The sequence below is a fragment of the Paramisgurnus dabryanus genome, chromosome 21 (assembly GCF_030506205.2).
Source record: "Paramisgurnus dabryanus chromosome 21, PD_genome_1.1, whole genome shotgun sequence".
Taxonomy (NCBI): domain Eukaryota; kingdom Metazoa; phylum Chordata; class Actinopteri; order Cypriniformes; family Cobitidae; genus Paramisgurnus; species Paramisgurnus dabryanus.
The window spans coordinates 8,455,215-8,469,759 of record NC_133357.1 but is presented as its reverse complement, the minus strand read 5'-3'; the positions used below and the strand labels follow the sequence as shown (position 1 = coordinate 8,469,759).

At 36.3% G+C, this 14,545-nt stretch overlaps 1 protein-coding gene across 2 annotated transcripts; it reads left to right on the top strand.

Annotated features, from left to right (window-relative positions):
• The first annotated feature begins 2,840 nt into the window (after window positions 1–2,840).
• tgm1l4 (transglutaminase 1 like 4) lies at window positions 2,841–14,522 on the top strand. Of its 2 annotated transcripts, XM_065269114.2 has the most exons (15): window positions 2,841–3,497; window positions 6,086–6,295; window positions 6,870–6,942; window positions 7,196–7,387; window positions 8,226–8,477; window positions 8,698–8,816; window positions 10,184–10,291; window positions 10,398–10,575; window positions 11,002–11,140; window positions 11,218–11,410; window positions 12,144–12,297; window positions 12,597–12,881; window positions 12,961–13,121; window positions 14,126–14,262; window positions 14,350–14,522. In XM_065269114.2, the coding sequence occupies exons 3-15, from the start codon at window positions 6,888–6,890 to the stop codon at window positions 14,492–14,494; spliced, it is 2,118 nt and encodes a 705-aa protein (XP_065125186.1). In that variant the 5' UTR covers window positions 2,841–3,497; window positions 6,086–6,295; window positions 6,870–6,887; the 3' UTR covers window positions 14,495–14,522. The 2 variants fall into 2 exon arrangements, with proteins under 2 accessions (XP_065125186.1, XP_073669098.1); XM_073812997.1 differs by lacking the exon at window positions 2,841–3,497 and having other exon boundaries at window positions 5,639–6,295.
• Window positions 14,523–14,545: the final 23 nt, after the last annotated feature.

The following is a 14,545-nucleotide window of genomic DNA, read 5'->3' as shown; positions in this document are numbered from 1 at the left end:
AACTATTTATAGAAAGTGACACGAAAAAGACATTCGTGCTCAAGGCACGAAAAAAAGCAGAATTTCGTGCCATGGACATATAAATATACTATATAACATGACTTGCCGTGAGATCATGTTGCAAAAAAACATGGTTACTACACTTTTACCACAAAAAACATGGTTAATTTTCGTAAGGGAACCTCTTGAGGTTTGTTAACAGCAGTAATATAATCTTGTTAAGTGTAATTCAGTATCTGACAGTTAGTTTCAGACTTCACACCAGATTCATAACCTGAAAAACCTCACTGATATCTCACTGTGTTAAATAGCCAGCGCCACTCCAACACTGTTTACTCCACAAAAATCACCAGAAACTCAACTTTTCAGTTCAGATTGAATCCGGTTATTGTGCATGCTGGTTCACTTTAAACGGTTGTTTAGCGTTGATGTAATGACAGTCAGGTTGTTACATGTATGATGTGTGTGTGTTTAGGCTTTTAGCTTTCATTCACTTGATGTTTGACAGGCCGTGTACAGAAATCACGCGTGTTTTATGTCATTAACTGATGGATTTTACTGAACACCATGTTGACTTCTGTCTATCTCGTTCTGAAGAGACGCTGTGTGTTTGATGTTAAACATGAAATAAAATTGTTTACAGCAGTTTATAATGGTGCAGTTTTATTCTTATGGATGTCCCTTCTCAGTTTTTGTTCTTCTCATACATTGCATTGTGGGATACTATAAGCTCTGTATTGCATTGTAATAACTGAAGCCTCGTTCACAGAAAACTGCTGTGAAGTTTAGTTAACTTTTCAAAACATGATTCATATCGGTCAGTATGTTTTGACTAGATTGATTAGTTCATAGTATTAGGTGTAAATCATCTGTTCAAGTTTAATGCTGTCAGATCCAGAGAAAGTTCTTGTTCCCACAGTACTGTAGTTTGTTAAGTTTGTTGGATGGGCAAAAACTCATTTCATAATTTATTTAATTGAGTTCCTCTCCATCATATTATCCTCCATCTGTGTATGAATGATTCTCTATCTCATTAGTATGCAGTGATAACAGACAGATGTCTGGAGATTCATCTTCATGTCATCTGTGAGGAGCAGCGTCGGGTTTGCAGTTCATCAGATGTTTATAGTAGAAAGCGACAGGTAATTAAATCACTGTGTTCATGTCAAGCTCTGATCTCTGGATTGGTTTATATTGACCATGGTTTTACTGCAGTAATCATGTTTTTTTTTTTTTTTTTTTTTGTAGTAAAACCATTTTGGTAAGGGTTGACATATCGTCCAACACGATTGTTTCCTCCTCCTTATGTAAACCTCATGCATGCAAAAGACCGCTGGAAAACAGACCAATCTCAACATAACACCAATGTTGCAATGCTAAAAACAAAGTTGTGACTGCTGAGTTAGCACTATGCTAGTTAATGCTATATGCTAGCGTTAAGCCCGAAGTTCTACTATTGACGTTATGTTACATTTTGCATGTCCAAAAATCTGCAAATAATGAATTATTCCTCAAAATCTGTATCTTCATGTGAATACGAGATATAAGGCTGAATCATATAAGGTCTGTTTACTTAATGTGAGCTACTGACATGAGCCTCGCTGAAAAACAACCAATCAGAGCAGAGCTCAACATTATTATTCATGATCCTTCCAAATAAGGTAATAACAGCCCATTTCATTTTCAGATGATTTTTTTCAGGGTTCAGATCTGAATCTGGACATCAACCCAGTAGCACAGTATTAGTCAATGTAATACCAGACGTATCATGAAATAGTACAAAAATAGTAAAAAAAGTTTTAGTAATCTTACCCTGAACTGCAAAAATAAACAATATGCTTTAGTAGAAAGGTTAGTAACTGAAACATTAAATATATACACAATTTATGTACATATGTACTGTTATATTTACTTTGATCTTTTTAAAGTTAAGCAGTAACGGTGTTATAAGAGAGATTATTTTGAACATTATTTTACTTGAACAGATTTGATCTATCTTGTGGTTTTCTTTTAAAGATTGCCCTCTGGTGGATTGAAAACCCACAATCGAGTTTTTGTAAGCTTAAGAATCTGAACAGAATTGTTTCTTTCATCTTTATTAAGACAATGACACGTTACTGCAATATTCATGCTATTATAAGTTATATAATTATATTATAAGTCGCAATAGAATTGAAATGGAAAAACTTTCATAACTCATTACCTTTGAATGCACATTGTGGTAAAAATGAAATTGAAAACAAAAATGAGTTTAAAAAAAATAAATGTGAGAATTTAATCAAATGGCAAAAACACTGAATCAAGATGGTTGTAATAAGTATGTTTATGATTTTTTTTGCAATGTGTTTGTTACCACCCTAACACTTCATTTTAAAAGGAAAAAACAAACAAAATTCTAGAACTTTTTTTTTTGAAGAGGATATTTTGTTGTTCATAATAACCAAAGTTTGTGTTCAACAGAAACATGTACAAACTGAGGTATATATACATAAGTGTACAAAAATGCATGGTAAAGATATATGTTTTGAGTTGTTCAACAAACACACAGACATTAATACATCGAATTAAAATAGAATTGAACCTCTTGTTTGCATTTACATTTACATTGCATTTACAAAAGACATTTCACAAACAGTCCAAAGTACATAACATTATTTTACATTAGTGATGCACCGATGTATCGGCCACCGATATTTATCGGCCGATTTTTGATGAATTTGAAACCATCGGCATATCGGCAATAGCACAAGAAAGGCCGATACCGATTGTTTATTAATTAACTGCATAAAGAAATCCATTATATGTAAACAAAATTTGTTAATGTTGTTAATAAAATACATGCTGAATAGCATAAACCACCTTTTAAGGTTGTCATGCTGTCTTATATTTGTTTTAGCTTAATTTGTGCCTCTCTTATTATGTTGGTCAGTTGAATGTTAATTAGATCCAATCCATGTTCAGTAAAAATAATTTGATGCAGAAATAAACTAGCTAATAGACCAACTGTATAGTATTGTATACAAGTGTTTAATATCGGTATCGGCATCGGTATCGGCCAGAAGTTGTCTGTTTAAATCGGTATCGGTATCGGCCCAAAAAAATCCTATCGGTGCATCCCTATTTTACATTACACTTATATAAACATTAAATTATTTAAAACATCATTAAACAACATTACCATCCATGTGCAAAAGAAATTTAAGATAAACATTTTAAAAACAAGTGAATGCTACACTTATGCATGTTTAATGTTGTCATGATGAGTTGTGTGTCTGGTGTGTAATTTGGGGAGATGTCTGGTTGATTATTCTGTTACTGATTCATCTGCATCCGCATCAGGATACTGGAATCTGTGCTTTTGTGTTCATTCAGGTGTGTGATGTTCATAACAACTATAATTGTATCTTCATAGAAATTTGTGGATTTAATTTCATTAATTTCCCCAAAGTTTCCTGGTCACCGTGACTCAGTCGGGTTTCTGGGATTTTCAAATACAGGTGTGTTTTGTGACCCGACAATGAAATAATAATATAATTGTTCTTACTCAGTGTCTTCAATAGTAACTTAGAATCAATTAAATCAGATACTGTAGTCTTTATAAAAAGCACAAATTGAAATGGACTTATAAAAGAAGACTTATGACTATGACTAAACATTTAGATAAAATTATTAAAAAGCATGTGAAACATTTTTACAATCCCACTGATCAAGCAAAACTGTATTTATATTTCTTTTAAAATGCACAACTTCCAGAAAAACTGCTTTTTACTCTTTTTACTGTTAACACTGAATATTGATAGTGTGTGTAAAACTCAGAGAAGCCTTGCAGTTTTTTCAGATGTTTTTCTGTGAACTTTACATCTAAAGTTTGAGATTTGGGACCCTATTTTAATGATGTAAGCGCAGGGTCTAAAGAGCACAGCACACAGTCTAAAAGGGTGTGTCTAAATCCACTTTTTATCATTTAAAGGGATAGTTTACACAAAAATTAAACCTCTGTCATCATTTACTCACTCTCATGTTGGTACAAACCCGCATACATTTCTTTGTTCTGATGAACACAAATTTGAGAAATGTTTGTTGAAAAATATTTTTCGTGGACCCCATTTACTTCCATAGTAGAAATAAAGAATACTATACTAAGAATAGAGATTTAATAAACCCTTCTACACTTTTAGAACGAATGTGTTAAAAACAACACACTAAATGCGTCCACCCATCTCTGTGTTATTATTGAAACAACACATTTTACATCACAACTTGTGTTATATTTGAACACAAAATCAACACAAAATGATACATAAAGTTTTTAAATTTACACATAATGTGTTAAAAGCTTAACACATAAAGAATCTTAAGAGTGTGTGTTAACACATTGTTTTGTGTAATCCTAACACATTATGGGCCCTATTTTAACGATCTAACGCAAGTACGAAGCGCAAAGCGCAAGTGACTTTGTGGGCGGATCTTGGGCGCTGTTGCTATTTCCCGGCGGGAGAAATAACTCTTGCGCCGGGCGCGAATCAATAAGGGGTTGGTCTGAAGTCGCTATCCAACATTCAGAACGCTATCCAACATTTACCAGATTTACCAGGCGCACACCAGGAGCGGTTTACAGCCGAGGAGACCCACGTTCTTGTAAGAGCAGTCAAAGACAGAGAAGTTGTTTTGTATGGGGATGGGAGAAACCCGCCCAAATCAGCGTCGGTTAAACAGGCATGAGAGGAAATAGCCACAGTCTCATCAGCTGGCATCCACATCGTTGCGCAAAGCGCTACAATGATGTCAGGAGACGGGGGAATCCCAAGCTTGCCAGCATAAATCGGGCACGCCGTGTAACGGGAGGTGGATCTGCCTCTACACAGCACCTGACGCCAGCAGAGGACATCGCTGCGTCCACCCTCACCGCTGAAAGAGTTTGGGGGCTTTGAAATCGGACCCAAGAAACGCAAGCAAGGTCCAACCCCAAAGTACTCTTACAAATCAAGTTCATATACATTAAGGTTTCTTATGAAAACATTTTAATTATTATTTACATAAAATAAACATAATACAGCCACACAACAAACTTATGAAAATATTTTAATCGTTATTTGCATGAGAATTTTTTAACGCAGCCACACAATAAATAAAAACTATCACCACAATGCTCACCACTATGATTCCCCTTATCTCGTGTATTAATATTTTTTATTGTAACAATTTATGATTTGCAAAAATAACTGTTGCATCTGTGTAGATAAGATAAGCAAAGTGTATGCGTGTTGTGCACGCTATACATTATGGTCAAGCATGCGCCCTTAAAATAGCATAATGAACAACGCGCAACGCGCCACTGACTTTAAACTTTTTTTTTCTGGTCAGTGGCGCAATTGTTTTTTGAAACTGCAAAATAGCATCAGGGATGGTTTGCGCCGGAACACGTCTCTTTTTTGCGCTGAACCGCCCAGGGAGCGCAAGTTCATTCCCTAGTTTGCCGACGTGCGTCTGTGGAGGGAAAAACCCGCTGTGCGCCGGTGCAAAATACGAATGATACATGCGTCACTGACAAAGTCAATTGCGCTGTGTGCAAGATAGGGCCCTATGTGTCATTTCGTGTTGATAAATTAAAGGACAGCACAAGATGTGTTAAAACAACACAAAGTGTATCCAAAAATAACACAGAGATGTGTCTAGTTAAAGACAACACATTAAATGTGTGTCCTTACCTAGACACTACATATGTTGTTTTAACACATTTGTTTTAAGAGTGTACTGGTTTATACTGCAGGTGATGACAGAATAACAAAAAGAGTTCTGATTATGACAAATGACAACATACACACCCCACCCCACCCCTCCTTCACTCTCTTTCTTTCTCTTTTTAATGGGCAATTCAATGCATACACATTGACTTAACTACTACTAATTATTAGTAATTTTAATAATCACATACTGACACAAATTCTTGGCAGTTATGTGTTCTTGTGTTGTGTGTCAGATTTTTAATTGCTTTACCATTTTTATCCGATGAATTTAATGGCTTTTGGGATGTAGTAATAACTGTGATTTTCATTAATCATCATCTGTATTGAATCATTTTCAGTATCTGGACACACAGACAGGTGCGTCGGGCTGTGAAATTCAACAAATGTTTTCCGCCTGTCGCCTCTCGTGAGGAGGTGGAGCGACACACAGGTAAATATATCTGCTATGACCAGCTGATCCTCATACTTCTTCAGACTGACAGAGAAACAAACATCTGCTTATCTGAACTTCACAAGATCTTTCCCAACGTCTGAGTTTAGAGACACAGGTAAGAATGTATTTCAAACGTTTATATAACAGATACTCTTTAAATACCAAACCATTTTTATTGTGCATCATTTACTCAGATACTGCACGTTACATGAAATGTTTCTTCATGTTATTATTGAAAGTTTTAATCATTTTCAGTTGCAGTATTTATTTAGGCCTAATGACAATGTTGAAATGTAACATTAAATATTATGACTTTATAAAACAATAATTTGTGCAGTTTTGTTAAGTTTAGTTAAATTACAACATATATAATTATTTGTGTATTTATTGACATGACTTATGTGTTGAGGTTTAGTTTGAGCTCTAATCTTTGAATTGAATCATGTAATGATATTAAAGTGTGTGAGAGATGCACCGGTCCCACAGGGCATTATTAATGTATGAGCGTTACACACACACCTTTATTATAAGCTCTTTATAAAAGAACTGTCATAATTACTCAACAATATTCTTAATGATTTAATAATCACAACATAAAAGAGGACAAATGCAGACTGACACACTTACAATAATGTTTTTCTCATATTTATGAGCTGGATGGATATACATACATGTGTCATTGTTAACAGATTTCAGTGATTATAAAGATGTCAAATCCTACCAGAGGTCTTGGAGTCAGCGCGTCTACGTCTAGTGCTACAGGTGAGGAAGATGAGGATGAGTGTGGTCTATTTAACATTTTCTTATTTTCCAGACTGTCTTGTTAATAATTGTGCACTTTGTTAGATTTGCACACATAGTTCATTGTAATAGCAATACTTTCAGTTTTGATAAAAAATACGAATTAAACCAGAAATTAAATTCTCAAACTCAGTAATGCTGTGTTAAAGTAATAAAAATGTAAATAAAAGTTGATGTTTAGAGTTTAAGTAATGTCCGTGTTTTTATCTTCCAGATCCACTTCTGACGGTCCGTTCCATTGACCTTCTAAAATCTAGAGATGGACCGAACCGCAGAGAGCACCGCACAGAGTCCTACATTCATGATAAACTGATCATTCGCAGAGGACAAACCTTTCAAATGTGGATGGATCTCTCACGACCCTTCAATCCTAAATCTGACCGACTGCAGATGGAGTTTAAGTTAGGTCAGTCAATGGCAGGGTAAAAAATAAAGCATGCATTTAAAGATGAACGGTGACGGTTTTTACTGGGGAAATTCTTCCTTCTGTTAAGTTTAACGACTTTTCATGAGTGTACACGTCTAATGTCTGCCTTGCTTAAGAATGATTCTTCCTGTACAGTTTTTTAGTTTCCCTTCATTACTGCAGTATAACTTTGACTTCACTATTTCAATATATTCTTGAGTTACTATTGAAATCAATGCTGAAATGATATCAGAAGTTTTTTATTGGATGAAGTTAATTTCAATTCTGTATTCAACTCTCACCCATAACATTTTGACCAAGCAACCGCTGGGAAAAGCAGTTGTTGTTGTTTGTGATATTTTCTAGGTTAAACGTTGTTTGAGTACTAAATTCGTTTTGTGACAAAGAGGGAAAGATAAAGAAAAAAACTAAGATTAATGTAAATTAACAAATATTTTAACGGTTAAACAATTATGTGTTAAAGTTTGTTTATTCAGGCAGCAGAATCTATTCATTCATTCCTGTGTCTCATGAGTCATGTAGGGTTTGGATTTGGGCCAGACTCATTATGATAACAAATAACCCCAGATAATCCACCCCTCCTTAATCCTCTTTACTTCTTTAACTATATTCTTCATACTAATCGTTGAGTCACAAACATATGATTTGACATCCAGAATGCAAAACCATTAAAGCAGATGTGTGTTTTTGTGTGTTTATTGTGTTATTGGCTTAGAAATGACACACCTTAACTGTAATAAATGATTATCCCTGCCAATGTCGCTGTTTCTCTAATCCTCACGTTTCTCTGTGTTTGTTTTGTGTTTGTATGACACAGATTATACGTTTCTGAATATTCGAGGGATTTGTGTCACAGTTCCTTTAGTGGATGAGCTGGAAAACAACCGATGGGAGATGAAGATTGTAGAGCAGAAAGACACAAAGATTAGATTGTCAGTCAACACTCCAGCGAGCGCTTCTATTGGTCAGTATAAGATCTCTGTGGTGACGAATTCATCTGAGGGAAGATTGATTTACCCGTACAGCCAGAACAATGACTTCTACCTGCTGTTCAACCCCTGGTGTGAAGGTATGAGCACACAAAATCAAACTCAATTACTGAAATCACACTGTATCTATAATCTCTCTCTCTCTCTCTCTCTCTCTCTCTCTCTCTCTCTCTCTCTCTCTCTCTCTCTCTCTCTCTCTCTCTCTCTCTCTCTCTCTCTCTCTCTCTCTCTCTCTCTCTCTCTCTCTCTCTCTCTCTCTCTCTCTCTCTCTCTCTCTCTCTCTCTCTCTCTCTCTCTCAGTTGATCCAGTGTATTTAGATAATGAGGCTGAGAGGAGAGAGTATGTTCTGAATAACATGGGCAGAATTTACTACGGTACAGAGAAGCAAATTGGAACCAGAACATGGAACTTTGCTCAGGTGAGCTCATATATAAATCATGCCAGTGATCAGTGATCGTCTTTACAGCTGATCTGAATCTGGAAGACTCTTCAAAATAAGCATGCTTCACGATGCCATAGAAAAATCATTTTTGTCTGATTGGTTTCATAAAGATCCTTAAACATCCAAAAAACTGACTATCCATCCATCCATCCATTCATCCATCTCTATATCTATATCCATTCATCCATCCATCTATACATATCCATCCATCCATCCATCAATATCATGCATTCATCCATCTATATATCATTGATCCTTCTATTCTCATCCATCCATCTATATATATCATTCATCAATATCCATCAATATCCGTTCATTAATCCATCTATATATCGATATCCATCCATCTATCCATCCATCCATCAATCCATTCATCCATTTATCCATCTGTATATCCATTGATCCTTCTCTTCATAATCTATCTATCTATATATATATCCATCCATCAATATCCATTTATTCATTCATCCATCCATCCATCCATCTATCCATCCATCAATATCCATCAATTCATCCATCTATATCCAGTGATCCTTCTATTCATCCATCCATCCACCCATCCATTGATCCTTCTATTCATCCATCTATCCATCAATATCCATCCATCCATCCATCCATCAATCCATTCATCCATTTATCCATCTGTATATCCATTGATCCTTTTCTTCATAATCTATCTATCTATATATATCCATCCCTCAATATCCATCTATTCATTCATCCATTCATCCATCAATATCCATCCATCTATCCATCCATCAATATCCATCAATTCATCCATCAATATCCATTGATCCTTCTATTCATCCATCCATCCACCCATCCATTGATCCTTCTATTCATCCATCTATCCATCAATATCCATCAATTCATCCATCCATTCATTCATCCATCTACAGTATATATCAATATCATTCATCCATCCATCCATCCATCCATCCATCCATCAATATCCATCCATCCATCTATCCATTGATCTTTCTATTCATACATCAATATTCATCTATATATATCCAGTCATCCATCCAACCATCAATATCCATTCATCCATTCATCCATCCATCCATTTATCCATCTATCCATCAATATCCATCAATTCATCCATCTATATATCCATTGATCTTTCTATTCATCCATAAATATCCATCTATATATATATATATATATATATATATATATCCATCCATCCATCAATATCCATTCATTCATTGATCCATTCATCCATCTATTTATCCATTTATATATCAATATCCATCCATCCATCCATCCATTCATCCATCGATATATCCATCCATCTCTCTTGTTCTCTAATGTTTTCTGACTTTATACCCGTTTTGTTTTAGTTTGATCAGGATATTCTGGAAGCTTCTCTGTTTGTGTTGGAGAAAGGTCGAGGATCTGTGACAGCGTGGGGAGATCCTGTGAATGTCTGCAGAATTATATCTGCTCTTGTGAGTCTTATTCTTCATAAATTAGATTTATTATATATTCATTTATTTGTTCAACTGCAAGCAAATGTGATGTTGTAAAAACATTTTCCCCTCTTCTCTGTGATAGGTTAACTCTAATGATGATCGTGGTGTGCTGGAAGGTAGGTGGGCAGAGACTTTTGAGGGCGGGACCGCACCGACAGCCTGGAGCGGCAGTGGAGACATCCTGAGACAATACTATAAAAGTTCAGGGACGCCTGTCAAATACGCTCAGTGTTGGGTTTACGCTGGTGTCACTAACTCAGGTGAGATACTTTTGTTTTTGCTTAGCACAGTGGTTCACAAACCACTTAAATAAGGTTTTCGGCGTGCGACCCCTCTCTTCTGTATACGATGCAAACAAAATATGACATAAAGCATAATAAAACTTAAATTAAACAAAACATAAATGATACAATGTAGTGATGTTGGTAAGTAGCCTTATTTTTCTGAGGTTTAATTACACAGAATTTATGATAAATTAATGTATTGTATACGGCACCATCTCGCAGCCCCAGTTTAAGAACCACTATAACTTAGAAATCTGGTGACATTCACAATAATAGGACAGATGTTTTTCAACTCTTCAACATCATGGGGCAAATTCTGGCAGAAAAGAAAAGATTTAAAGTTACTTGTTGTAAATTTCTAATGTTCAGTATTTCTATTCTTTCTTTGTTTTTCTCTGTCAGTGTTGAGATGTTTAGGGATTCCTACCCGTTGTGTCACCAACTTTAACTCCGCCCATGACGCAGACCTCTCCTTAACTACAGACATTTATATTGATGAGAACCTGGAGGTCATTAAAGAACGTACACAAGATTCAGTCTGGTACGATAAATATCTCACATTTGACCACAAGTCCTATTTTATTGTTTTATTTTATTCTTCTCTCTTTCTCTCTCCAGGAACTTCCATGTATGGAATGAGTCGTGGATGACTCGTCCGGATCTTCCGGTGGGTCACGGTGGGTGGCAGGTGGTGGACTCTACCCCTCAAGAGCCCAGTCAGGGTTTCTATCGCTGTGGGCCATCATCTGTCTTTGCTGTTCGTAATGGACTTGTCAACCTAAAGTACGACACACCGTTTGTCTTTGCTGAAGTGAGTCTCATTAACTTTACATGAAATCTCTGTTCTACCTCACTTTTAAAGACAAAGCTCTGTCATATCAATGTTTTTTAAAGTGTACGTTTCACAAGACTTTTTTAGGATGTAAAATAAATCTCTGGTGTCCCCAGTGTAGATATGTAAAGCTCAAAATACCCCATGTTAAAATTGCCACTTTGTAGGTGTGTCCTTAAAAAGGCAAATGAGCTGATAAAAAGCAAACACTGATCACCATAATGGTGGTTTGTTAAAATTGAAACTCAACTGTGCTGTGAATTATTTTCTCTCTCTCTCTTTTTCTCTGCACTAAATGTCAGTGCTGTGATTGGATAGTGCAGATTAAAGGGCGGTATTATTATAATCAGAGCTCCTTATGACATCATAAGGAGAGCCAAATTTCAATGACCAAATTTTTTACATGCTTGCAGAGAATGGTTTAACAAAACTAAGTTACTGAGTGGATCTTTTTCACTTTGTCTAGATTGATAAAAGCACTGGGGACCCAATTATAGCACTTAAACATGGAAAAAGTCTGATTTTCATGATATGCCTTCTATAAAAAATGTAACTCTTCTAAGAGTTTAGTAGAATCAGCTACGAGTAAACAATTTGTCAGCTGATTCCCCAGAAAACACAGTGATTTTCTGCATGTTTGTCTGTCTGCCTTTCTGTCTTTGTGAAGTCAACATTTAAAGTTTTGTTATTTGTTGCTGATGATTTGTTTCAGGTGAACAGTGATAAAATCTTCTGGCTGAAAAAAGCTGATGGAAGTTTCTCTCAGGTCAGTGTGGAGACAAATTTAATCGGTCAGAGCATCAGCACCAAAGCTGTGGGTTCAGACATGCGTACCGATATCACACATCTCTACAAATACCCCGAGGGTAAACAAAACATCTGCATGTAGACACAAAAGCTTTGTTAACTGCACATATCTGATTTGTTTTCCCTGATCTGATATTATTATATAGGACATGATTTGTATTTATATTATTTATGGTAAATTGACATATTTATGCATATACATGTGTCTAAAAAGACTCAGTCTTGCACTATATTATCCTTGTTTATGATCTGACTGAAACATTTCTAAAAATTATATTCATGTAAAAAAAATGTTCACATATACTATATAAACATATACATGTACTAAACAATGTTCCTCTGTTCATTCATGTTTCAGGTTCAGAAGAGGAGCGTATCGCTGTAGAAACAGCCAGTCGTTTCGGCTCTAAGCCAATGGTGTATCCCTTACCCAGTGCCAGTGATGTCACCGTTGAAATTAACATGGAGGGGGCGGGGCCTCGTGTCGGTAGTGATGCCAAGCTGACCCTGATCCTGAAGAACAAAAGTTCAGTTCAACGGACTACCACACTTCTGTGTGAGGTTCTGGTGATTTATTACACAGGAGTAATGAAAACATCGCTGAAGAAAGAACGAGTTTCTGTCGTCCTCAAACCGCAGGAGGGTGAGGAGCGCACAATTCATAAAAACTGATTTAAATCAAGCATCATGTCATTACAGGAGCATTCTCTTGTGTTCCTCAGTTAAATCCATCCCATGGATCGTGCAGTATTGTGAGTATATGAATCAGCTGGTGGGTCAGGGAGCTCTGTTACTCACCGTCACCGGACGAGTCAATCAAACCAAACAGATTCTGGCCACTCAGTTTAACTTCAGACTGAGAACACCAGATCTGATCATTACTGTGAGTAGATTACTACCACGAGCTGTTGAATGCTTTATTCTGATTGGTTGATAATCCGCTTTGGATTGTGCCACATGACCACCTTGGGTGTGCATTATTTTCAAATAATTCAATGGCACCGTTATTGCTTACCTATTACCACACATAGCCTACAATCACATTTTATTTTAGTCATGCCTGTATTAGCACAATGTAGTGCCCAAGGGTGACCATGTTTGAAGTGCCCCTTCCAAATATTTTAAAGGTCTAGTTGTTGAATTACAGGGCTCCAGGCTAACTTTTTACTAAGGGCACTGTTGCCCCTGACTGAAAATTAAAAAAAAAATGCAAGCAACAAATTTAGGGGCACACTTTGAATCAACCTGTAATGCATTTTCCCCAAAATAACTGTATTACTGACAAATACTTTGATAATATATAAACTTAAATCTTTATGCATTTATTGCACCATAATGCACAATTTATTAAACTTTCAGAATACAACCCCTGACTAATTCTTAATTTAAAGAGAAAAGACTCAATTAACAACAAACGGTACAATATCAGCAAAATATATACTGTAGATGTCTTTCAAATTAGCCATAGATTCCCTAAACTGATCTTTAGCTAATGTCAGCTCCGTTTTTTTGGCAAAGGTGCCCCATGCCACTTACCCACAAAGTGCCACCCTGGGCAGCTGCTCATTTCTTAATCCACTTAATCCACTTAATCCACAACTGCACACTGGTGGACTCATGATTTATTTGTACTTTGCAGGTGGCAAGTAAGATAATTGTGAAAAATGCTCGCAGTATCTCAAAAACAGGTCGCATTTGGTCAGCCCTTTGTGCCCCCCTATTGGCTGGTGCACCAGGGCACTTGCCCAATCCCATCTATGGATAATCCGGCCCTGGTTTTAGTTTTTAGTATAAGATAAAATGCATAACCCAACCAACAGATCAGTTTACATATTTGCAAATACCAACTGATTGTTTGATTGATTGTTTGTGTTTATTGTTGTTCAGCCTGTAGGAGAAGCTGTGATTGGTAAAGAGCTGACGGTCAAGATATCGTTCCAGAATCCACTGCAGCAGGTGTTGAAGAACGTTCTCTTCCGGATTGAAGGATTGGGAATGCAAAGTGTCAGAAAGATCTCATATGGGTGAGACCTTCGGTTTAACTCTGTCATGTGTGTAAATGTGTTGAGATGATATTTTAAAGTATTAAAGGTTTTCTTTTTGTCTGTCAGTGATGTGGACAAGCTTGCGACTGTTACACTGATGGAGAAGTTTATCCCCACATCCTCCGGTCTTCAGAAGCTTCTGGCATCGATGGACTGCCGTCAGCTCACTCAGGTTCATGGAGTTGCTGATATTGTGGTGAAACAACATTAAAATAAAAAAAACATTTACTGCTGTTTGTTCTGCATTCTGCTCTGCATGACA

Bases quoted from the DNA above. Each gene is read 5' to 3' on its own strand.
- tgm1l4 (XM_065269114.2), top strand. From the start codon at position 6,888: ATGTCAAATCCTACCAGAGGTCTTGGAGTCAGCGCGTCTACGTCTAGT. The intron at 8,478-8,697 runs GTATGAGCACAC...TCTCTCTCTCAG, and splicing joins GTTCAACCCCTGGTGTGAAG to TTGATCCAGTGTATTTAGAT. The intron at 12,298-12,596 runs GTAAACAAAACA...TTCATGTTTCAG, and splicing joins TCTCTACAAATACCCCGAGG to GTTCAGAAGAGGAGCGTATC.